Raw genomic sequence first — 26,422 nt, forward strand, 5'->3', positions numbered from 1 at the left:
CTCATTGATGTTTCTAACTCTTTATCCCTCTCCCTTTCTCTCTGTAAAAAATCAATAAATATATATATTTTAAAAAATCCTCATGCTCCGTGTCCCTCCCCATTCAGTGTCAGGATTCAGTGTCAGCCCTGAACCTTCCTTTCTGTAAGTTGAGGGGGAGGGGTATCATATCAGCAGCAGTCATCAACCCACCAATGGGATCTACTGAGTGATGAATGGATCGCTGTTTAAATGCTAAGAGTCACTGGCCTGACCAAACCACAGCATGGCCACAGGGTTCCTGTAGAGATGGCCCTCAGTTTCCACCTTTCCCCAAAACATTTGTCTCTTGCCTGATGGGGGAGGGGGTTTCTCAAGACCCCTGATTGGAGCCCATTGAGCTGTCTCCCTGCCTGTGTAGATAGGTGCTATGAAGTGGGGCTGGGGACCAAGAGCTGTTACTGCCATTTGGAAATACTTGCCTTGCATAGATCCAGCCTTAATGTTTTTCTGATATCCTAGTGATAGCAGACCCTGCACAAAGTGTTATCAGAGTTAATACTGTGAGGAGACAAAATAATGAAAATAGTTTTACCAAAGAAAATGAACCATCACATAATGTTTGCATTTTATCATTGATTTGAGTGCATCTTTAGAAAACTGAATGTAACAAAAACCCAGGACATTTTTGGAAATTGTATGCTCTCTAGCAACTTTGTGTGAATTTTTATACAGGCACTGTTTTATGAGTTATAAAATGTTTAAAAATAGAAAAAAAATCCACATGTTCCACTTATTCATCCTTCCCCCAACCCCTGACAACAGCTGATCTTTTTATTGTCTCCATAGTTTTTTTTTTGTTTGTTTTTTTTGAATCCTCACCTGAGGATATTTTTCCATTGATTTTTAGAGAGAGTGGAAGAGAGCAGGAAAGGCAGAGAGAAATATCAGTGTGAGAGAAACACATCGATTGGTTGCCTCCCGCACGAGCCTCGACCAGGGCCTGGGTTGGGGAGGAACCTAACTAGAATCAAACCCCAGACCCTTCGATCCTTAGGCCAATGCTGTATCCACTGAGCCAAACCGGCTAGGGCTGTCTCCATAATTTTGCCTTTTTCAGAATACCATATAGTTGTCATTGTACTGTATGTAACCTTCTCAGATTAGCTTCTTTCACTTAATATGCATTTAGCTTCCTTTATGTTTTTTCATAGCTCCTTTTAGTGCTGAATAATATCCTATTGTCCAGATGTGCCACAGTTTGTCTATTTACCTACTAAAGTAGGTTGCTTCCAAGTTTTGGCAGTTATGAATAAAACTATATAAACATCTGTGTGCAGGTTTTTGTGTGGACATAAGCTTTCAACTCCTTTGGGTGAGCACGATTGCTAGATGTATGGTAAGAGTATGTTTAGTTTTGTAAGAAACCATCAGGCTGTCTTCCAAAGTGGCTGTACCATTTTGCATTCCCACCAGCAATGAACGAGAGTTCCTATTGCTTCATATCCGGGTCAGCCTGGTGGTGTCAGTGGTCTGGATTTTATTATTGGTGTATTACTTTTTGAAAGTCAAAAGCCAAAACAAAAGTAAATTTCAATTAAGTAAAATAAAGGTTATTTTTATTTTGTATAGTTGGCAAGTCATAGTCCCTCTCCTTCTTCGTACCCTACCACTGTCGGACCCGTGGAGGGCAGTGGATTGCGATCTCGCTACCGTTCTTCACCCACTGTCTATAACTCCCCTACTGACAAACACGACTACATGACAGACCTACGAACCTTGGATACTTTTCTTAGAAGTGAAGAAGAGAAACAGCATAGAGTTAAGCTGGGTATGTACATATATTTTTAGACCTAACATATATATGGTGTCACTTTACATTATCCTTAACCTATTATTTCCGTTACTTGGATTATCTGTACATAAATGTTAAGTCTTTTTAACTTATATACCTTGTGTAGCTTAGGAGAGAAATACATTTTGTTTTTATATTTTATGCAGTTAGAGTTAAGTTCCAAATTTCAGAAGTAAAATAAAGCTGAACTAACTGAGAAATCTTGAACCTTTCATCTACATTAAGATTGAAAGCTTTTAATTATAATGTAAGTTATAATTTCTATTTAAAAGTTAAGACTATCAAATTTTTTTGAAGTGGCCGGTACAGCAAAGCTCAGTGAAGTGATAGTTGTCTCCTTTGGGAAGGTTGGTGTGGCCTGGAACGATGAAGGACAGAGCAGGGATTTACGCTGGAAGTGCTGCTGTTTTTCAAAACATTTTAAACTTATCTTTAATTTACCTTGGGAAACAATGTTAGAAAATGTTAATCTATTTGTGGTGGATTTGATTATTACAAAGTCAATTATTTGACACCAGATTAGGTTATTGAGCAGAGTAATGATTTTTCCCCCTCAGGAACTTTCACAGAAAGCACATTAGGTGCTAAAGCATGGCCACAATGAGGAAGCCAGTTATTGGACCATGGCTCTTTGTGTCACTTTAAATCTCTCCATTGATTTTTAATATAATTTGGCCTGGAATTGCCACAAATGTCAGAGAAACAAATCAATATTATCTTGTTATTTGTCAATGCGTGCTATTTCTTTTAAATTTTGAAATATTTCAAGAACACTGAAAACTATAGGATATAGTTCAAAGAACAATCTATTAACCCTCTACATATCCTTGTCATAGCCAGAGCTTTTCTGACTTCCGTTTTTATTTCTTCTTTGGCATAAAGGAGTTGTTTGGAAATATTGTTATTATTGATTAGTGTTGCTTTTAATTTCCAAATATATGAAATGAAAGGCTTGGTTATCTTTTTTCTATTCTCTAAGTTGATTGTGCTATGGTTAGAGAGTCTGATCTGTACCCTATTGATTTTCTGGTATTTTTTTCAGACTTGCTTTTAGGCCTGCTGTGTGATGACTTTTTATAAATGGTTCTTGTTATATTGAAAAAAATGCATAGTCTCAAATATCGGACCCCATATTTATTTATTTAGTAAGCTTTTTGGCGGTGTTCTTAAGTTCTTTATTAATTTTTGTCTGCTTGATCGATTAGTCACGAAGGAACTGTGTTAAAAACTGTCACTGATTGTCTTCCAGTGAATATCTCCTCGTAATTGTGTCAAATTTGCTAAGTGTCTATGAGACTATGTTAAGTGCATGTAAATTCAGAATCGTTAATATCTTTCTGGCCAATTACTCCTTTTATCACTTAGGCTTTTTGCCTTCAAGAATATTTTGTCTGACATTAACACAGCTGTACTGTTTTCATTTGGTTAGCATTTGCTGGGTACATCTGTGTTTATCCCTATACTTTTAACACTTCTGTGCCCATAGATTTTAGTTAAGTATTTTGTACAAATTAATTTGTAAATAATAAGTATTTGGTGGGGGGGGGAGCTACTTTGAGACTATACAAATATCCTCTTTCTCATTAAATTTGACTTACTAGTTTTAACATCCTTTTGAGATTCTTTTCAAAATTAATTATTACTATGTTTGTTGTCGTGGCTTTCTAATTCTGTCATTCTTTTAACATTTATACCTTATTTGTTTAAACTTTTTTGTGATATATACGTAAGATTTATCATTTTAACCATTTTTTAATTGAATTTATTGGGGGTGACATTGGTTAATGAAACTATATAGGTTACAGCCCTGGCCCAGTGGCTCAATTGATTGGAGCATCGCATATACAAAAGATGATGAGTTCAATCTCCAGTCAGCACGTATGGGAGGTAGCAGATCAGTGTCTCTCTCTCTCTGTCTCTCTCTCTCTCTCTTTTCCTCTCGCACTAAAAAAATAAAATTGGGTAAGGCTTAAAAAAAATTATATAGGTTTCAGGTGTACAATTTAATATATCAACTATATATTGTATTATGTATTCATCACCCCAAGTCTCCTTCCATCATCACATTTTGACCATTTTTAAGTGTATAATTCAGTGGTATTAAGTACATTCACATTGTTGGGCAACCACCTTTCATATTTATTTATTGGCATTGTACTCTAAGATGGACCTTTTTCTTCTTCTCAATTATGTCATTTATTTTAATGGTTATATTGTCTCAGATTTGGCTAGTGGGCCTCTGACTTCAGTGTTCTTTAGACATGACATTATTCATTCTTGAGCACTTTTTTTTTTAACTTTTGCGGACCACAAGATATTTCAGACTCCTTTTGTATTTTTCCTACTACCTGGCTCTGGAGTCATTCTGTTTCTTTAAGAGGCCGTAGTTGCTTTTAGTGAAAAATAATATTTAGAAATTAGTATCTGGGTATTGGATATGCCATGTTAATGGGGTGTCATTACTCTAGGTCCTCTCAGCAGACAGCTAGGAAATATATCTATAATAGAGGCCCGATGTATGAAATTCATGCGGGGGGCGGGGGTGCCCTCAGCCTGCACCCCCTTGGAGTTCGGGACCTCTCACTCCTAACCTACCGTCTGCTCACTCCTTACCGCTTGGCTCGCCACTGTGCTCGCCAGCCGTGAGCCCAGCTTCTGGTTGAGCAGCGCTCCCCCAGTGGGAGCACATTGACCACCAGGGGCAGCTCCTGCATTAACCTTTTCCCCCCTGGTGGTCAGTGCATGTCATAGCAACTGGTTATTCTGGTTGTTCCACCATAACGGTCGCTGGGCTTTTATTATATAGGTATGTACATGCACATACACATCCATATGTATTTCTACATCTATCCATCTATATTAATCCATCAGTTGATTCTTCAGTAACATGGGTTTGAATGGCATGTGTCCACTAACAAGTGTTTCGTTTTGTTTTTTCAGTAAATATGTACAGTACTGTAAATACATGTACTCTTATGATTTTCTTTCTTTTTTAAATATTTTTATTGATTTCAGAGAGGGAGAGAAAGAGGGAGAGATAGAAACATCAATGATGAGAGAGAATTACTGATTGGCTGCTTCCTGCACGCCCCCTACTGGGGATCGAGCCTGCAACCCAAGCATGTGCCCTTGAACAGAATTGAACCCGGGACCCTTCAGTCCACAGGCCGATGCACTATCCACTGAGCTAAACCAGCTAGGGCTCTTAATGATTTTCTTAATAGCATTTTCTTATCTATAGTTTACTTTATTGTAAGAATACAGTACATAATACATATAACACACAGAATATGTGTTAATCAACTGTTTATGTTATGGGTAAAGCTTCTGGTCAACAGGAGACTATTAGTAGTTAAGTTTTGGCAGAGTCAAAAGTTATACATAGATTTTTGACTGGAAGGGTAGGTTAGGTGCCCCTAACCCCCGCATTGTTCAAGGGTCAACTGTATTAAAAACCTTGAGTTCATACTAATACTTCCAATTCCAGTCCAGCCATGCTGGGTTTATTCTAGCCTCTTCTCCCTTTCTGTATTTGTAACTTCTTTCTCCAGTAGTGAGAAACCAGGCCCTCATGTGCTCTTTCTCACATACCCACTTTTTTGCTAAAGAGCCACTTCATCCCTAAATAGTTCACATGCATCTCCTGAGAACAAGGACATTTTCCTTTCTATCTTAAGTATTTTCAACATGATCATCATACTTAAGATACTACCATTATTCATGTTCACATTTCCTACACAGTAATGACCTTTGTAGTCGCCCCCCTTTTACTAATCTAATTAAGGTTCACGTATTGCATTTAGTTGTCATGCTTCTGTCTTCTTTAATCTAGAAAACTTAAGGTTTTTTGCATCTTTTATGACATTTACATTTTGAAGAGGTTAGGCTAGTTGTATTGCACAATTGGATTTATGTGATCATTTTCTCATTAGAATCAGTTTAAATATTTTTTGTCAAGAATACAACTTAGGTGGTGATGTGTTCCTTTTAGTGTATGACATCAGGAGACACATGATATCTTCTTGTTCCTTTATTGATAATGTTAAATTGGATCATTGGCCAAGGTGATGCAACCTGATTTCTCCATAATAGCTTTTCCCTTTTGTAATTTATAAATAATCTGTAGTGTGATTCTTTGAGACTGTGAATATACGGTATTGTTCCCCGTACAGCCTTTCAACAAGTGATTTTAGCTAGCATCCATTGATGGTCCTTTCCCAATAAGTTAATATAGTGGTAATTTCACAATGTAAGCCTGCTAATACTTTTCATTTCTTCTACATTTAGTCGTTTAGCATTCTTCTGTAAAGAACTTTCTGTTTACCCCACAGTTTGTTCATTTTAGCCAGTTGGGACTCATGGTTGGTTCTTTCTTTAGCAATGTCTAAACTGCTTTTTAATTAACTAATTGAGTTTTTTAATTCGTATTTTTTCATTTTTCAGTTTTATTTGGCTTTCTTTCAAATATGCCTGGTTTATTTTAGAGTATCTTGTTTTGTTTCTGTCTTCAATTCCTCTTCCTATCTCAATCACTTAAACATACTTTAACAAAGCCTCTGTCTAATAGTTCAGTTATCTGACGTTCGTGGAGGTGAAATACTAACATTTTTTTATCTTATGGATTCATGCTTTGAGCTTTTTTCCTTGTGATTCATCTGGTTTTTCTTTTGTGTTTTTGGTAGGCTCATCTTCAGTAGAGTTTTATCTGTGCTTTTTCTATCCTGGGTGGGCTGGATGTAAGCCTTGTTTTCTCTGAGAAGTTTGTATATGACTCTGCCAGGTCCCTAAGGAATATCATTAACTTTGAACTAACTTAAGTACTGTCTAGGCTTAAAAGATTAATCTCCCAACAGCCTAAGACACATAAGCTTCCTTGTTATCTCTTGGTACCCAGTGGTCAGATTATTTTCTTATCCACCGAGAATGTGGCCTTTGAGGTTCCTGGCCCTATGCCAGGTGCAAGGGATGGAGGTTGGAGAAAGGTCTCTATCCAACTCTCTACATCTTTATTTCCTACATCTTTATTTCCTACATCTTTATTTCCTACATCTTCATTTCCAGTTCCCATTTGGCCACTGAAATCCAAGCCGATAGGTGTCCTAAAACCTACAAAATTCTTCAGAGCAGCCACAGCATCAGCTTACACACATGCCACTCTGATTTTCAATTCTCTCTTCATTTCTAGCCACTGGCTATTCCTCTTAACTTTTTTGCAAGCTCCATTTTTATTTTAATAAATATTTATATATATATATATATATATATATATATATATATATATATGTACACTAGGGGCCCAGTGCACAAATTTGTGCACCTTGAAAGGAACTGTGGGCTGTGAGGCTGCAGTAGGCACAGGGGCGGGTCTCAGCCCATCCTCCACGCCCCCGCCCAGCCCCTCCCACTACGCCTCCGTGTCTGCCAGCAGCTCCACTCCTGCCGCCGCCACTGCTCCCACACGCTGACAGTGCTGGCCCCACTTGCACCCACTGACAGTGCGGAACGATTGGGGCTGGCACCAGCAGCGGGTGCGAGCCAGGGCTCCGGCACTGGTGCCAGCTGCGAGTGCGAGCAGGGCCAGCGACAGGAGTGGGTGCAAGAGGTGGCTGCCTGCCCTGATCACCCCTCAGGAGCAGGAGGAAGTGAAGAAAGCCCTGAGGGGCAATCAGAGCCGGCTGCCGCCGCTCACACTTACTAACAGCGTGGAGCGATCGGGGCCAGTGGGCGCAAGCATCGGTCAGGACCACAGCGCATAGGAGCAAAGAATTTTCAGTAACTTGCCCTGATGACAGTGACCAGTGCCCTACCTTGGTCTGGCGCCCCCTCTCATCTGCTCCACCATCCTGCATCGGCCAACACCTGCCATGTTCTGCGCATGCCCCCTGGTGGTCAGCACACATCATAGCAACCGGTTGTTCGGTTGTTCCGCCGTTTGGTCTATTTGCATATTAGGGTTTTTATATATATAGATAGTCATTCCTCTTAGAAATTCTGCTAAGATTAAAAAAAAACATTTCTATTTGTGATTGTTGTGTGTGGGTATGAAGTATCAATTGGTATCCTATCTAATAATAGACAAACAGGGTAATTGACCATACCTTTGCTTCGCCTCCCATTGGCTAATCAGCTCAATATGCAAATTAACCACCAACAAAAATGGCGGTTAATTTGCATACAGCACGAAGTGGCAGAGCGAAGACTGAAGGCAGCTCCGGCCGGAGCAGCCAGGGCTTGAAGGTGGCTCCGGCCGGAGTGAAGGCCTGGGTCCCGGGTGCTGGAGGAAAACCGGTGCTGGCAGCTAGGGGGAGGGAAGGCCTGTTGCACGAATCTTCGTGCAACAGGCCTCTAGTTTTTTATATTAGTTAAACTCTGAAAAAATAAGCCCTTTATAAGTATATAATTATCTTTCAAAACTTGCTGTTTATTCAAATACTGTGCTAAGTGCTAGGGGAAAAAAATACTCTCTGCCCTCCAGAAGCTCACATTCTATTTGGAAAGAGTTAAACTATGGCCCAGTGTTGCTTGGTTGGTTGGAGTGTTGGTCCCACACACTGGAGGGTCTTGGGTTCGATTCCTGGTCAGGGCATGTGCCCAGTTTTCAGGTTTGATCACTGGTTGGGACGTGTGCGGGAGGCAACCAATCTGTGTTTCACTGTCATGTGGATGTTTCTCTCTCTCTCTCTCTCTCTCTCTCTCTCTCTCTCTCTCTCTTTCTCTCTCTTGCTCTCCCTCCTGCTTCCTTCCTCTCTCTCTCTAAAATCAATTTTTTTAAAAAAGCATGTCCTCAGGTAAGGTTTTAAAAAAGAAAGATAATTGACTTTAATGTGATAATTACTCCCATAATTATAGGATTAAGTCCCTAAATATAACTTTTTACATTTCCTAGAAGTAAATTATTCAGAAGTGTGATCAGCAGTCTCTTTTATTTCAACACAGGAATTACAACAGGATATGAGTAAACACAGTATAGTGCAGGGAAGAGTGAGTTTAGTTGCTAGCCCAAAGAGTAGTTTATTAATAGGAGGCTGTAGTTATCCCATTCAGAAAGATTTAAGCAAGGAACTTCCTTAGCCTATTTATTTCCTGAATAAATCTCTCTTTTATTTCTCGTTGAATCATTTGAAAGTCTTAGAGAGTGAAACAAGCTTAATTTTACAACCAAACAAACCACTTTCCACACTTACGATTATGGCTCTTAAATTAATACTGTTCCTAAATGTCCTTGTTAACTTTTAGCATAAGTAGTTCATGTTCTCTAAAGAAAATATAATGTTAGGGAGGAGAAAAAAGAGAAGCGCCTTGAGGCACTGTCTTCCTTGGTTGCCCTTGCCTCTGTGCCTAGGTACCCTGTGCTCACATAGTAACTCTAGATGTCAAAATGCCTACTACACACTGATTCTCTTTAAATTCATCATTGTAGGGAGCCCAGATTCTACCTCGCCTTCCACCAGCCCTACTTTCTGGAACTACAATCGTTCTATGGGAGATTATGTACAAACTCTAAAGAAGTTTCAATATCAGCTTGCCTGTAGGTCCCAGGCTCCATGTGCTAACAAAGATGAAGCCGATCTCGGTTCTAAACAAGCTGCAGAGGAGGTAAATGAAAATAAAAATGACTTAATATTTATGATTTACAGATCATTAGAAAGTCATCTTTTACTTCTGGAACTTTTTTTGTCCCTGTAACCTCCACTTTTACTGGCGGATAACATAAATTTGGCACATTAAAGAGTGGAAAGTCTCCTATCTAAATCTGTACCTAAAATGGAATAATACTGCATGTTTTACTCTTTATAACACATAGTTGACCTTAGTATCCTGCCTAAAACATTTTTCTGCATTCATTTATAAAAAGGTATCTCAAGTATCAATTTCTATTTAACATAAACAGAACTCTTGTTTTTAAAATATATTTAGGTTAGAACAATTGACAGTCTAACTTCATCAGTTTAATACCAAATACAGGATTTTTACTTTGTTCTTAAAAAGCAAGAAGAATGTTTTTTAATCATACCGACATTAGGAATTTCAAAGATATGTCTGCATGAATAGCAACAAATGCGTAATAAAAAAATGTTACATATTAGATCATTATTGACATGTATGAAGTTTTTTCCCCCAAAGTATTCCAAATATTTTTGAGGTTGAGGAAAAGAATAACTGATTTCTGGCAAGATTTTTTTCCTCACTGATTGTTCATTTTAAATGTTTTTAATAGGTTTGGGCAAGAGTGACTATGAATAGACAACTTCTTGACCATATGGATTCATGGACAGCTAAGTTCAGAAATGTAAGTTTGACATTACTCTTTGGACATTATTAGTGCCTCTTAATATACAAAGTATGTTATTAGAATATCAATTAGAGATCTTAATTATTAATTAGATATCAGAAATTGTAAAAGTGCAATATGGATGGAACATATATAAGGATAAACATGACATTTACCTTATGGAGTCCATTTTTTGTGTGTGTGTGTCCATTTTTAAGGGATTTTTCCCCCTCTATGTTTAGTAAATCAGTGTCTTTTGAATAGATAAAGGAACAATATGACCTTCTTCCCTTTTCCAACATCTCAATTTTATTTTTCAAAGAGCTTTTTTGTCAGAGCCTATTGTGTGTCTAGAAATGTGTGGGAAACAAAATGAGGTTCTTGCGGGAGGCTCGGTTGGTTGGAGCGTTGTCCTGTATACCAAAAAGATTTCAAGTTCAATTCCCAGTCAGATCTCATGCCTGGGTTGCAGGCTTGATCTCCAGTGGGGAGCATGTGGGAGGCAGCTGATTGATGAATACATATCAGTTTCTTTGATTTTTTTTTAAAGAAGAACCCTCTCTGTTTTTGGCCTGGAGGTTGGGAAGGCCAATTCTTCCATGTACAGAGTGTGTTAATTCCTTTGTTTCCACCCCTGCCTCTCTTTCTCGCCCTCTGTAGTGCCTGTATGTCCCAGGTTCTGCTGGGCACATTGGCCCCTCCTCCACTGCAGGTGTCCACGTAGATTCTGTAGAGGCCACCACTTCTTCCCCTGTTTCATGTTGCAACAGTTATTCATCTGCAGCTACTCATTTCTAGAAATACCTTGAAATCACTTGCACTCCTTTTGCATTCTTTTATTGTAATTTAAATAGGGTATCAAGAGGGAGTGATGAAAAATAGCAGCCTATTTTCTTGAACCAGAAGTCTGGATGGGTGTTTTTTTTAAATATATTTTTATTGATTTCAGAAAGGAAGGGAAAGGGAGAGAGAAATAGAAACATCAGTGACAGAATCATCAATTGGCTGCCTCCTGTACCCCCTGCAGACTTGTGCCCTGACTGGAATCGAACCCTGGACCCTTCAGTCCCACTGAGCTAAACCAGCTAGGGCTGGATGACTTTTTAAAAATAAAATTTTTTCCCTGTCATATACACAATGGAATACTATGCTGCTGTAAAAAAGAAGAAATACTTACCATTTGCAACAGCATGGATGGAACTGGAGAGCATTATGCTAAGTGAAATAAGCCAGTCACTGAAAGAAAAATACCACATGATCTCACTCATTTATGGATAATAAGGACCATTATAAACTGATGAACAAAAATAGATACAGAGGCAGAGCAGCATTAAACAGACTGTCAAACTACAGCAGGAAGGCTGGGGAGGGATTGGCAGGGAGGGGGCGGGGGGCGGGTAAGAGATCAACCAAAGGACTTGTATGCATGCATATAAGCATAACCAATGGACACAAGACACTGGGGGGTAGGGGAGGCAGGGGGAAGGTCAAGGGGGGGAAAAAAGGAGACAAATGTACTACTCTTTGTAATATTTTAAGCAATAAATAAATAAATAAATAAAAATAAAATTTTTGCCCTGTCCTGTGTGCTTAGTGATTAGAGCAATGGCCCACACACCGCAGAGTCATGGGTTTGATTCCTAGTCAAGGGCACTTCAATCCCTCGCCCCTGTTGTGGCAAATGTGGGAGGCAACCAGTTGATGTGTCTCTCTCACATCGATGTCTCTCTCCCTCTCTCTCTCAATCCTCCTCCCCTCCCTCCTTTCCAGTCTCTCTAAAAATCAATGGGAAAAATATCCTTGGGTGAAAATTAACAAAAAGTGAAATACAATTAAATTAAAATAGATAAATAAAAATTCTTGAGCCCAGCCCTGGAAGTACTCAGACTTTCTGGGAATGGGGCCTAGATCTCTCTCCTGAACCCCTTAGATCAGTTTGTTGCAGCGAAAGAGTAGCTGACAATGTAGAATGTGTTTAAATAAATGTTGGAAGTATGAATGAGTGAAATGATATTTTAGAATTGTACTCTCTCTTATTTCCACATATAGGCTTATCTAAAGTGCCAATATATTTAAAATATAAAGGCTTGGTTGAGAGTATTAGCTTGAAAGAAATATAAGCACGATCCCTTATCTGAATTCCTTAGGCTACAGTGTTCTGAAATTTAGAATTTGGGGGATTTTTTTTTTTTTTAAGGAATAGTAGACATTTATTTGACCTGAAACTTTTTTCATCCTTTAATTTTATGGTTAAACAGACGCATGGAAACAGAAATGGTGGAAGTTTCTAAAAACATACACACACACAAAAAAAGAAACAACACAAATAAACCAGATAAGCTATTTCCTTAGACAGTGTTTTCATTTCCTGGAATTAGTTTGATAATAGCCACACAAAGTGGCATTTGAAATTCCTAGTCCTAAAGTAATATGGTAATGTTCACAAGCCAGTTTCAAATATAATACATTTGTTTGCTACGTGGTTAGGGAATTGGGTGAGCCTGCTGAGTTAATCCTTTTAGCTTAGAATAATAAGCATAGAAAGAAACATTTAAGAAAAACTTAACATACAACTGGATGTTTCATATATTCTTCAAAAAAAAAAAACAGGCAGCCGAGGCCGGTTTGGCTCAGTGGATGGAGCGTCGGCCTGTGGGCTGAGGGGTCCCGGGTTCGATTCCGGTCGAGGGCATGTGCCTTGGTTGTGGGCACATCCCCAGTGGGAGGTGTGCAGGAGGCAGCTGATCGATGTTTCTCTCTCATCGATGTTTCTAGCTCTTTATCTCTCTCCCTTCCTCTCTGTAGAAAATCAATAAAATATATTTAAAAAAACAAAACAAAAAAAACAGGCATATGTGATTTAAGACTATAACTTAATCAGCTTACTTAACTTGGACTTCAGGTAGCTGCTACTTCCATTCTCTTTCACTATACTCTGTAATATTTAAAGTACACAGCAATAAAAAAATCTTAGAGTCTTGTGAATAATTATTTGAGAAATGCTTTGTAGTTACATGTGTAAAATCTTTACCTCATTTTTTCCTAGTGGATCAATGAGACAATATTAGTGTCACTTGTACAAGAGATTGAGTCTGTCAGCACACAGATGAGACGCATGGGTTGTCCAGAGCTGCAAATAGGAGGTATGTGAAAATAGAGCCCAGCATTTGATTTACCCTTCGGTGAATCTGCAGGTGGGACATTTCTTCTGTAGTGGGCTATTTAACAACTTCCTTTGTTATCTTGAGGTGAAGGAAATAAAACTAAATCTTTATAATATAGTTTTTTTAATATTAAGTTTTATTGAAATATAATTTACTTACATATAGTTCATCAATTTAAGTCTACAGTTCAAAGGTTTGAGTTGTACAACCATCACCATAGTCAATCTTAAGACTATTTCATCACTTCAAAAAGAAACCCACATACTCTTTAGCAGTCACCTCTGCTTTCCCACCACCACCCATTCTCCAGCCCTAGGCAACTAGCAGGCTTCTTTCTGTCTCTATAGATAGACCTCTTCTGGATATTTTGTACAAATGGGATATGCAATATGTTGTCCTTTGTGACTGGCTTCTTTCACTTAATATTATAATGTTTTCAAGTTTCATCCATGTTGTAACATCTGTCAGTACCAGCATGATGTGCTTTTTAAAAAAGAACACCATTGCTTTATGACTACAAAAGCAGTATACAGTGTTCAAGTAGAAAATTCAAAAAGTACAAAAATACACAAAGAAGAATATTACTTACCATTCAGCTTCCAGCAATAACCATTATCAATTTAGTCACGACCAATTGTTATTTTTTTAAGAAATACTATGATATTAACTATATATATATATCAATTGTAAGTTATCTTATAATTTAAGAACATGAAAAGTGTATATTCAGAGGTTGAGGAAATATGGTACATACATATATCTAATTAAATCAGAGTCTTATGTTTTTTTCCCCTTGCTCTTTCTATTTTGTTAAGTATTATCCAGTATTATTTTTATGGCTGGACTGTAATGTATTAGTTGTTTATATATCTTCCAAAATGGATCTGGCTGATTCTTTGGGGGGCTGGGAGGAGGAAGGGAGGGAGACAGAGAAAGATAGATATCTGGCCACCTTTGTCAGAAATGATAAAATAAATTATAAGTAAAGTAGATAAATGCAAATTGTTAAGATAAACTATCATTGCTGTCATTTACTAGTATTCCTTCAACGTTTATGTAGGAAGAGCATTTTAAGTATTTTTTAGAGGCCCAAGTGAATAATAATGTTTTTGGTGTGTTTTATTTTTAACAGAGGCTAATATTACCAGCTTGAAACAAGCTGCTCTTGTCAAAGCTCCTCTCATTCCAACTCTGAATACAATTGTGCAGTATCTGGACCTTACCCCAAATCAGGAATACTTGTTTGAAAGGATCAAAGGTAACTATTGATTTGAAGAGGGGGGGGAAAAACGAGAACTTTTTCACTACTTTCAGATTTTATAAATAAAGATAACAAAGGGGAAAATTTTTTGCAAAAAATTAAAAATATCACTAAGTATGATCTTACATTTTATAAAAATATATTTAATTACAGCTTTATTAAGAGTTATATTTGAACAACTTGGGTTTTATGTTTTATATGCTTAATAATTATCAAAATAATATACTTAGCCTTGAATATGTTAGTTAATAATTTTATTCTATATAGAAAGACTTAAAAATGAGCTAAAAGGGCTCAATGAATATTTCACTCATTTTCTATTCTTAAACTGTCAAAAATGGTGCCACTTTGACATTCTTTATAATTTCAGCAAGGTGATTCTTATTTCTTTCCATTTTTATGTCATATTTATGTTCTTTTGTTGTTGTTGTTTTGTTTAATCCTCACTTGAAAATATTTTTTCCATTCATTTTTAGAGAGAGTGGTGGGGTGAGGGAGGGAGGGAAGGAGGGAGGGAGGGAGGGAGGGAGGGAGGGAGGGAGAAGGAGAGAGAAACACTGATGCCAGGGCAACTCAGGTACATGCGCTTGACTGGGAATTGGACCCATGGCCCTTTGGTGCTCAGGTTTGACACTAACTGCTGAGCCCCACTGGCCAGGGCTATTATGTTCCTTTTTTTACATTTTGTTATCTTCTGATCATTTGGGGGAAATGTGATCTGAGGAAGCTGACTTGAGAATCAGGAAATTTATCCTCCCTGATATTCCCACACACTCTCTTTTTGCCTATTTTCATTTGGGTAAACTCTGTAAAATGTTCTTATCTCTAAAGCAAGTTTTAGAAATAATATCTCACTCTTCAGATTTATTGTAAATCTTAATTTCAAAATATTATGGTGCACCCTTTTCCCCCCTAGGTTTGACTGAGGTACAGGAATAAGCATTTATCATGACTTCATAGGTTGACTTTTTATATAAGGAGAATTAAAACATACATAAAACTAGACACAACAGTATGCTCCACACTTTTGTACCTAGCACCCGGTCCCAACAACCATCAGTCCCCGGTCAATCTCTGCCCTCTCCATATCCCAATCTACCTCCTCTCTTCCTGTGTGTGTGAAGCAAATCCTATGTATCATTATCACTTTATCTGTAAATATCTCTAGATATCTCTAAAAGATAAAACCTTTTAAAAAACATAACTATAATATAATTATTACATCTAATATTTTAACAATTTCTTTTAAAATATATATATGTGTGTGTGTATATATATATTGATTTCAGAGAAGAAGGGAGGGAGAGAGAGAGATAGAAACATCAATGATGAGAGAGAATCATTGATCAGCTGCCTCCTGCACTCCCGGTGCACCCTTTTCCCCCCTAGGTTTGACTGAGGTACAGGAATAAGCATTTATCATGACTTCATAGGTTGACTCTCAACCATTTGAGCCATACCACCTGCGCTATGATAATTTATTTATATCATGAAATATACAGTCTATATATACAAATTTCCAACCATCTCTTAAAATGTGTAATTACTTTTTTTTGGTACTGTTTATTTGAATTGGGATTCAAATATTATCACATGTTGTGATTGGTTGCTATATTTGTTTCTTTTAAGCTATAGGTTTCCCACCCATCATTTTTTTTCTTTGCAACTTATTTTTTTTTCCAATTAGCAGTAATCGCGCCTTGGATAAACCTCATTGGCTACAATACTGCCACTGCGCAAAGCTCATTTTTTGAAAGAACTGGATTGTTTGTCCTGTAGTGTTTCCCATGGTATGGATTTTGTTGGATGCATCCCCATGGTGTACTTTTACTTGACCCTCTGTTCTCTGTTATTTCCTGAAAATTTAGGTTACAATTTTTTGGCAAGATTGCCCCATAGGTTTTGTATATAAAAAAAAAGTGTGTGTGCGCGCGCGCTCATATATATGCAAATTATATATAAAGTATTAATGTATATCAAATATACAAAGAAGTACAATGAACCCTGTATAAGCCTTCTAGATTGAATAGTTATTAACATTTTCCATATTTGATTCTCTCTCTCTCTCTCGCTACACATATACATGTACATATATGTATACATACACACTTTCTTTTGCTCATTTGAAAGTATATTGTATAGGCATTATTATTTTTCAGCATGTGAATTCCTAAAAGAATAAATTCCCCTACATTACCATAATACAATTAAAAATTTAAAATATTTCTATATTATCTAATATACAATTCAAATTTCCCAATTGTCCAAATAATGTTATATGCCCTATTTTTTTTCTAACCAGGAATAAAGTGTAGGTTCACACATTAAATGTATTATTTCATCATTTTCTTTTTCTTTTTTCTTTTTTTTTTTTGTCTCTGTCTCGAGTCTGCCACCTTTTGCCTACATGACATTGACTTTAAGAATCCAGAATATTAGTGTTATCTCACATTTTGGATTTATGTAGTTCTTTCTTCTGGTGATCTTTAAGTTAATCTTTTATATTTATGTTATGGATCGTTTAATCAGGTTTTTAAGATGATGTGCTTCTCTTATTATAACCCCTTAGCCATTTTCCCCTCACTTTTGCACAGTCTTAGCTTTTTAAATTTCACCTTTATTGGCACAGAACTTTCTCAGGGAGGCTGTATGAGCTCGTTTCGATGGAATAGAGGCGGAGACTTCAAAGGACGCAAGTGGGATACAGACCTGCCCACTGATTCTGCTGTGAGTCTGCAGTTTTATTTTTTGTTGTTGTTTTTCTGTGGTTTTTGTTTGTTTGTTTTTAGTGCTTTTGGAGAGAGAGAGAAAAAAAGATTTGTTGTTCTACTTATTGATGCATTATTGGTTGCTTCTTGTATGTGCCCTGATTGAGGATCAAACCCGCAACCTTGGCACATCAGGATGATGCTCTGACCAACTGAGCTACTCGGCCAGGGCGTTTTTTCAGTTTTGTTATTGGATTTCTGTGTTTTTATTTTCCCGTTATCAAAATAAATATTTAAAAGAATTTGGAAACTAAAGTAGAAATAAAAAATTAAAATTGTACCAACATCTTAACCCAATAAGTGTTACTATTTTGGTGTATTTTTTTCCCTTTACTTAGGTTGTACTATTTTTTAATGTTTTTTATCACAGTTGTAATCATGTATGTAAAATGATATATCTTGTTTTTTTTTTCACTTTTGCAATATTTAACTAGGTTTTTTATTATTATATACTGTCATTCAACTGTTCTCCAATATTAGACTTAAAAGTTTGAGAAATGTGATAGGGGAAGGGATTTTTGTTTTTCTATCTTAAATAATATTGCAAGGAATATCATGATGCATATTTCTTTCTTATTTGAAATTACTACTTTAAGAAAGATTCCTTGCCCTAGCTGGTTTTGCTCAGTGGATAGAGCTTCGGCCTGCAGACTGAAGGATCCCAGGTTCAATTCCAGTCAAGGACACATGCAGGGTTGTGGGCTCGATCCCCAGTAGGGAGGCAGCTAATCAATTATTCTCTCTCATCATTGATGTTTCTATCTCTCTCCCTCTCCCTCTCTGAAATCAATAAAAATAAAAATAAAAAATTTTAAAAAAAAGAAAGATTCCTAGAATTAGATTTATAAGATCAAAGATTATAAAAATTTGGGTCATTTATGAGTTTTTCAAAATCATGTTCTTGATTTTTTTTATAGTGACTTTTGTGTGAAAATGATGTTTTAAATGCTGATATTCAAATTGAGAATTGGATAAATATGTATTTTTTTATCTTGGTTTTGCTGCTCATTAGCTATATGGGTGTGAATGATCTACTTCACAGAAAACTAGGAATGTCTTTTTTATCTTTTCATTTTACAGATTTCATCTTAAAACCACTTGAAAGCATTTTTGCTAATTTTCTCTTTAGGGAAAAAATTTTAAATTAGAGTTATAAACACAGATTTTTTTTTTTTTTTACACATAAACGTTTGGTTTATTAATCCTCTCATGAAAAATCTGCACCATCACCACCGATAAAGTCACTGAAGAATCTTTACTTCTTTTTGCCAGCACCAACATTGGCCTTTGCAGCCCCCCTGACTGTCTTCATTCTGTTCTTGGGTTCCTTTCTCTGTTTTCTTGAGGTCTTCTTTTTTTCATATAGGCCATGTCTTACAAGTCTGTGTTTGGGTTCATTTTTCTTTGCGTAATCCAAGGAATCATACAAAAATCATGCCAAAGCTAATTGTCTTGCCACCACCAAAGTGGGTTCTGAAGCCAAACACAAAGATGACATCTGGTGTGGTCTTACACATTTTGGCTAGTTTTTCCCGAATTTCTGTCTTGGGTACTGTTGCCTTCCCAGGGTGAAGGACGTCAATGACCATTTGCTTCCGCTGAAGTATTCTGTTGGTCATGAACTTCCTGGTCAGGATAGTTACTGTGTCATTCATGACGAAGATTGATCTTCAAGCAGCCAGGAAGGAAAAGAGCACAGATGTTTTTAAAGGGCTACATCCATGATAGATTTTCATGCTGATTTTAAAAAGTTGTTTTCTCATTTTTAGATCATTATGCATGTGTTTTGCACCTACCTTGATTCCAGATTACCTCCACATCCTAAATACCCCGACGGAAAAACATTTACTTCTCAGCACTTTGTTCAGACACCAAATAAACCAGGTATAAGCCTCTTCTGAAAGAATGAGTTGAACTTTTTACATGAAATACATCTGGTGATTTTGTTTGTTTCTCATGTAGCATATTTCCTTTACAGATGTGACAAATGAGAATGTCTTTTGCATTTATCAGAGTGCTATCAACCCTCCCCATTATGAGCTAATCTACCAGCGTCATGTCTACAATCTTCCAAAGGTACTTCTAAATGTAGAAGCTGCTATTATAGAATGTCACGGATGACTTGCTTTGATGATGTTTTTAAAATTAGAATCTCTTGTTTATGAAATAGGTAAACTTTTTAAATTAGGGAAAATGTGTTTCTTGCTTCAGCCCATTTTTAACTATAAAATATATGTTTAATTGGGGAAAGTATAAAGAAAAATCACTCATTATTTTATTACTTAGAGGCAGCTGTTAACATGTTGGTGTATTGTTTTCAGTAAATTTCATTTTGCTCTTTTTCTGTACTTTTTTTTTTTAGTCCTCACCTGAGGATATTTTTTCCATTGATTTTTCAGAGAGACTGGAAAGGAGGGAGGGAAAGATGAAGAGGGAGAGAGAAACATCAACGTGAGAGAGACACATTGATTGGTTGCCTCCTGCATGTGCCCCGACTAGGGCCGGGGATGGAGCCTGCAACCCAGGTACTCGCCCTTGACCAGGAATCAAATCCTCGACCCTTCATCCTTGGGCCAATGTTCTAACCATTGAGCACACCATCCAGGGCCCTCTCTTCTTTTTTATGGGTTGAAATCATTTATGTAAATGATTTTAAAGATTAACTTTATAATTTCCATACCATTAAAAATCTTCATAAAGATACTTCTTTAAAAATATATTTATTTTTATTTATTTATTTATTTATTTATTTATTTTAATATATGTTTATTGATTTCAGGGAGAAAGGGAGAAGGAGAAATAGAAACATCAATGATGAGAGAGAATCACTGATCAGCTGCCTCCTGCACGACCCCTACTGGGGATTGAGTCCACAACCCAGGCATGTGCCCTGACCTGTAATCGATCTCGTCACCTCTTGGGTCATGGTTGACGCTCAACCACTGAACCACACTGACGGTGCTCTAATTCTTAATTACCATAAATATTGCTGAATATTCATCTTTATATGTATAGCTATCTGCATTTTGGGTGATTTCTTTAGCTCAGAGTCCAAAAGTAAAATTCTAGGTTACAGGATATCTTCAAGGCTTTTAAAATCGATATCAAACTACTTTATAAAAAAGGGAATTGTACCGATTTACACTTCTATCAAGGGTTTTGTTTGTCTTTAATATGGAACACTTCACCAATTTGTGTGTTACCGTGCACAGGGTCCATGCTAATCTTCCCTGTATTGTTCTAATCTTAGTATATGTGCTTCTGAAGCCAGCATTACCCAGGTGTTTTATTCTTGATTGTAAACATCAGTTCTTTTGAGGACCTTTGCAGTTATTTTTATCAGTGTCTTTACTAAGAAATTTTTACATTGACTGTAATTATAAAATGTGTTCTCCATCAGATTCCCAAGGAAGAATATTAATTTCAATTTTTCAATTTTAATATTTCAACTTTCTAAAAGTATAAATATTTTGGGCCATTGAACTTCCTTTGAAATCTTTTTTTTTTTTTAAGAAACACTGTGTTTTAAAAATTATATAACCTTAGATTCTTGAGTAAAAAGACTGAATCAGAGTAAGTAGGTGCAAGTTGATCAGTGAATTGAAAACCTAAGTTAGGAGCTAGTTTAAAGACCAGAGATTACATATCATTGCTTGATTTTAGGGCTAGCAAAATGCTGCCGTGTAGTCACTTGTAGATAAAATAAATTTATGTTTAACCTGTTACTTATATTGTTATTAACATATAATTGAAGTATGATTTAAAGTTTTTTAATCCCCATACTTTTGTTTATGCTGTTAATTTTTGAGATAGAGCATTTTGTGTGTATAGTATGCAGGGGCACCAGCCTAACAATAGCTCTCTTCCAGGACTTTGTAAGTGCTACTCTCCACGTATAGAAACTTCCCAGTCTGTTTACTTTCTACTCATCTTTCAGGTCTCAACTTTAAAATCTCTTCCTCAGAGAGGCATTCCCTGGTTCACCAGTCTGGGTCAGAGGCCCACATGTGTTCCCATGGCACCTTCCCCCTCCCCCTCATAACATTCATCACACTTTTTGTAATTCTGAATTTTCTGTCTGCCTTTTACTAGACTTTAAGCTCCTTGATTTAATGGATCCTCTCTGTCTTACTCACTTCAGTATTCCCACTTCCTAGCACAAAGTAGGCACTGTCTTTAATGAGTGAATGAAAATCTGAGTTACATGGAATTCTGAGTTTGTAGAATGTGAATTGATAGGATCTGCATTTATCTATCAGACTGAATCTTTTGCTTGGTTTAGTTTTTGTGGGGTTTTTTTTTGCTTGTTTTTTGTGTTGTTGTTGTTGTTGTTGTTTTCTTTTGCTTGGTTTAGTTTAAATCTTGCTGTCTTTTTTGTCTTTGTTCCAGGGCCGAAATAATATGTTTCATACATTATTAATGTTCCTTTACATCATAAAGACCAAAGAGTCAGGAATGCTTGGGTAGGTATTTGTCCTTAAAAAACACAAGTACATAATTTATTAACTGATTTTCTTCCTTTAAGATTTTGCAGGAGTTTCAAGTGGTGACTTTGGGAAGTGGCTTGGGTAATACAGGGAACTGCTTATTTCTGTCATTAACTTTTAGCACTATATGATTTATTAAATTATGAGTATGCATTTTGATAAAAATTTTTAAAATGTATTATAAAAATGCCCTTCAAAAATGGTAATTTCTAGCCACGGTGGCTCAATTGGTTGGCTTTAGACATATTTTAAATAAACAATGAAGTTTTAGTTTTTTGTCTTTTTGTTTTGTTTTGTTTTTGTTAATCCTCACACAAGGATATTTTTCCCATTGATTTTTAGACAGAGTAGAAGGGCGGGGGAGAGACAGAGAAAGAGAAACATTGATGTGAGAGAGACACATCAATTGGTGGCCCTGGTTCAGGCCGGGGATTGAGCCTGCAACCGAGGTACGTGCCCTTGACTGGAATCAAACCCAGGACCCTTCAGTCTACGGGCCAACACTCCAATCACTGAGCCAAACTGGCTAGGGCTAGTTTTCTGTTTTAATTGAAAATTTATCTTTTCTTCTGTAGATCCAAATTGATAGTTAGATGCATAAATGATTTGCCATGATGGTGTGAATCTTGTGTGGAGTGCCACATACAATTTGTCATATGCATAAAAACGTAAAAGCTTTAAAAGTACTCAGTGGAACAATAATTTATTCAAAGGCCACAAACAAATTGATACAGTGCTTATCTTTAAGTGTACAACTTACATGTAGAAAATGAAACATTTTGACCAAGACTAATTTGTGTTTTATTTATTTTGGGGGTTTTTTTAACCAAGGAAAATAACTTTGAATTAAATTTAAAAGTATGATTGCTTACTCTTTTTAACATATTCTAAAATAATGAAATGGTTAAAAACTACTACCCTGTATCTTAAAGGAAATAGCAAGTGGCTCAGATATACTCCATTTGGAATCATGCCCGTAAATCAGCAGATTGATCCAAAAACATTTTTAATTTAATGCCACGTATCTGTGTCGTTACTGGAATAAGATGAATGTTTTACTTCCAAAGGGGAAAAAATCTAGACAGAATTGACCACATAGTAATTTAAGTGTTCTGTTCAGCGAAAGACATCATAAATAAAGTTTAAAGTTAAATGTCATACTGAAACAAAGCATTATAGTTGCAACACATATAGCAAACCTACGTTAATATTCATCACATGTAAAGCATGTAAGTTAATTAGAAAAGAAAAATATAGAAAGTGGTCAAAGACACAAAAGACTTTTTCATAGAAAATGTTATGCAAATGGTTAATAAACATGAAAAGATGCTTAGCCTCATAGACAAGCCCAAATTAAAACATTTTTCTATCAAATTGAGATTTATCATTGTGTGTCGGTGGGGTATGAAAAAATAGGAAAATAATGGCTGATAGAAATTACCTTTTTGAAGGGCATTTTTGTAATATATATTTTTAATTTTTATCAAAATGAATACATACTCATAATTTAATAAATCATATCGTGCTAAAAGTTAATGACAGAAATAAGCAGTTCCCTGTATTACCCACTTGAAACTCCTGTAGCTTTTCATTCTGATATTACTCCTATGACTCCAAGTAATAGAGGTGTGCAGCTCTCTCTTGATTCTTCAGTGTTGGACACAGTTGATTGATTTCTTACTCTGTTAGATGAGTAATTTATCTCTCTTATAGCCCTCTTCTCACACTTTAAATACAGTTATATTACTCTCTGGAGTAGAAACCGATTTTTCTTTTTGTTAATCCTCACCCAAGGATATTTTTTTTCCCCATTGATTTTTAAAGAGAGTGGAAGGGAGGGAAGAGAGAGAGAGAGAGAGAGAGAGAGAGAGAGAGAGAGAGAGAGAGACATTGATGTGTGAGAGACACATCAACTGGTTGCCTCCCGTACACACACCCCTCCCCCCTCCCCCCCCAACTAGGGCGGGAATCAAGCCTGCACACAAATCTGTGATCCATCAGTGTGTGGGCCACCACTAACCACTGAGCAGATCAGCTAAGGTGATTTTTCTTTATTTATTTTTTAATATATTTTTTATTGTTGGTAGTATTACAGATATCTCCCATTTCCCCCCTTATTCCCCTCCTCCCAGCCCCTACCTACCCCCTCAGTGATTTTTTTTATATGTGAAATATGGTTTAGTTTATATTAATGCCCATATGCAAATCCACTAAAGCATCCTCTAATATTGGAAAATTCCTAATTCAAGTCAAATAGGTAAATTTCTCTAAGAGGCCTGTCTCTATATTCTCCATTTAGAAAAATTTTATTACACATTTACTTTGATTTTACCTACTAAAATGATCCTGTTAACTCTACCTGATATAATAGTTATTGAGGCTCACTGAAAAATTAATTTTCAACACTGTAAATTCATTTATTCTAAATTTGGGTTTTAAGCACAATTAAGAAAGTAATTACTGTTACTAGAATTCAGCTGATAAACCATGTGGACCATAACTTATTACAGAATACTGTTAAATGTCATCAATTAAACATGCACTCTGTGTTTAGTTATATGAGAAAAGACCTTCAATGCTTGGCAATCAGTTTCACTAAAACTTTTTTCTTTTTTCTTTATAGGAGAGTTAATCTTGGTCTATCTGGTGTGAATATTTTGTGGATTTTTGGCGAGTAGTTGGTCATTAATTCCAAACATTTGGACTTTTATTTGTCTGAATCAGAAGTTGAATCTAAGTATCTCTGAGTCACCACCTCTTTTGTTTTATGACGTGTATATTACAGACTCTTTAGATTTAATGAAAAATAGCTATTTTGGAAACTTTCTTGTGAAAGTATGTCCTATATCTTCAACAACAGACATTACTCTCGATTTTTTATCACATTTCAGATTTTTCAGTTGCTTACAAAACTGCAACCCTTCAGGGTTGTTGTTAACCTAAAACAGTGCAGTCCCCCCTTAATTAAATAAAGATGAGTCCCTTTTCATTGTAACTTTCAAATAAGAATCATCTACCTGATTCTTCAATTGACTCTTCAATTACATTATTTAGTGTAAGTACTTAAAAAGAAACAAGCAAATTGTCTGACTTTTTTCATCTCTATCTTTTCCCAGTGTTTGGCAAATCAGCCCAAGGCCCATGTTTTAAAAATGAAATCAACTCCTAAGTAATGGATTAGTTAGTTCCTGTGTATTTTTTAAACTTGATGAAAGAAGTTTGACCATATTGTGCTTAAAAAGTCAACTCTTCGATTAAATTTAGCTGATAGAATTAAACTATTTGGTCTTAGTTAAGAAGCTGAGGACATCAAGAAAACTGCTGCTTTGTTTTTTGTTTTAATCCTCACTCTATATGTTGTTGTATTTTCATTGATTTTAGAAAGCGGAAGAGAGAGGGAGAGAGAGAGAAACATCAATTGATTGCCTCCTGAACACGCCCCAACCAGAATTTAAACCGGCAACGTGGGCAGTGCCCTGACCTTAGGTTCATGGGACAGAGCTCCAGTCAACTGAGCCACACTGGCCAGGGCTGCTTTGGTTTTAATAACTCAAGCCAAATAGGGAAAATTTTCTAAGAGGCCTATCTCTGTATCATCCACTTTAAAAAGTTTCATTCCATGAGAGTTCCCTTTAAGATCATATGATAGGTTTACATTTTTTAGGTATTCAAAACATCTGGAGAATGAGAAGTTACCAGGTTTATAAGTTTTGCATGACTATTTTTTTTAATGTGTATATGTAGTACCACTAAGGCCAGCCAACAATTGCATATATTTTCTGGATTGCCATATTAGACTATTCCCATCACCTGGAAATAACTAAAACCAGTATCTTCTGAATAACTGCATGTCAGTATTTTATGTGCAGCCCGTTTTGTATAATTTGTAAATTTTTTTAACTTGTTTCTGTTTTTTAAAAGTCTTATGTCCACTGGAAAGGTGTTTCTATATTTTAACTGCTTTTGATATATGTTGATATGTTTGCTATGATATTTTAGAGGAAAATGTGAATTAAACGTGTTAAATATGAGGACATGTTAAGATCTAAGTCTGTTTCATTTTGTTGTTGTTGTTAATCCGCCCCCAGGGATATTTTTCCATTGATTTTTAGAGAGAGTGGAAGGGAGTGGGAGAGACAGAGAGAAACATCAATGTGAGACTCTCACATCGATTGTTTGCCTCCCGGGGCTGGGATCAAGCCTGCAATGGAGGTACATGCCCTTGACTGGAATGGAACCCGAGACCCTTCAATCCACAGGCTGATGCTCTAGCCCAGTGGTTCTCAACCTTCTGGCCCTTTAAATACAGTTCCTCATGTTGTGACCTAACCATAAAATTACTTTCGTTGCTACTTCATAACTGTAATGTTGCTACTGTTATGAATTGTAATGTAAATATCTGATATGCAGGATGGTCTTAGGCAACCCCTGTGAAAGGGTCGTTCGACCGCCAAAGGGGTCACGACCCACAGGTTGAGAACCGCTGCTCTAGCCACTGAGCAACCCCAGCCAGGGCTAATTCTACTCTTTCAATAGTTATTAAAGGTGTCATGGGATAACAGTTGCTTTGCTGTTAGACTATTTGGTGCATATTCTTTATTAAAGGCAAAAAGGAGAAAATGTTAGCAATACATAA

The 26,422-nt window shown here is 36.5% G+C and overlaps 1 protein-coding gene, 1 non-coding gene and 2 pseudogenes across 2 annotated transcripts in view; 1 reads left to right on the forward strand and 3 right to left on the reverse strand.

The window, feature by feature from the left end:
* Nucleotides 1-25,822, forward strand: part of TMEM209 (transmembrane protein 209) — a 29,910-nt gene extending 4,088 nt beyond the window's left edge. The window contains exons 6-15 of the mRNA XM_006088357.3: nt 1,612-1,810; nt 9,255-9,430; nt 10,053-10,124; nt 13,153-13,249; nt 14,403-14,528; nt 17,161-17,258; nt 19,069-19,183; nt 19,278-19,375; nt 21,689-21,762; nt 24,410-25,822. Coding sequence (XP_006088419.2) covers nt 1,612-1,810; nt 9,255-9,430; nt 10,053-10,124; nt 13,153-13,249; nt 14,403-14,528; nt 17,161-17,258; nt 19,069-19,183; nt 19,278-19,375; nt 21,689-21,762; nt 24,410-24,464 — 1,110 coding nt within the window. The 3' untranslated portion in view covers nt 24,465-25,822. The remainder of the gene's footprint in view (nt 1-1,611; nt 1,811-9,254; nt 9,431-10,052; nt 10,125-13,152; nt 13,250-14,402; nt 14,529-17,160; nt 17,259-19,068; nt 19,184-19,277; nt 19,376-21,688; nt 21,763-24,409) is intronic.
* LOC111825922 lies at nt 16,193-16,275 on the reverse strand (annotated as a pseudogene).
* LOC106697099 lies at nt 18,555-18,954 on the reverse strand (annotated as a pseudogene).
* Nucleotides 20,468-20,573, reverse strand: LOC111825929. The gene has a single exon (XR_002829159.1). It is a non-coding gene; the product is annotated as a U6 spliceosomal RNA (small nuclear RNA).
* Nucleotides 25,823-26,422: the final 600 nt, after the last annotated feature.

This window comes from Myotis lucifugus, unplaced genomic scaffold (assembly GCF_000147115.1).
Source record: "Myotis lucifugus unplaced genomic scaffold, Myoluc2.0 scaffold_46, whole genome shotgun sequence".
In the NCBI taxonomy this organism is placed as follows: domain Eukaryota; kingdom Metazoa; phylum Chordata; class Mammalia; order Chiroptera; family Vespertilionidae; genus Myotis; species Myotis lucifugus.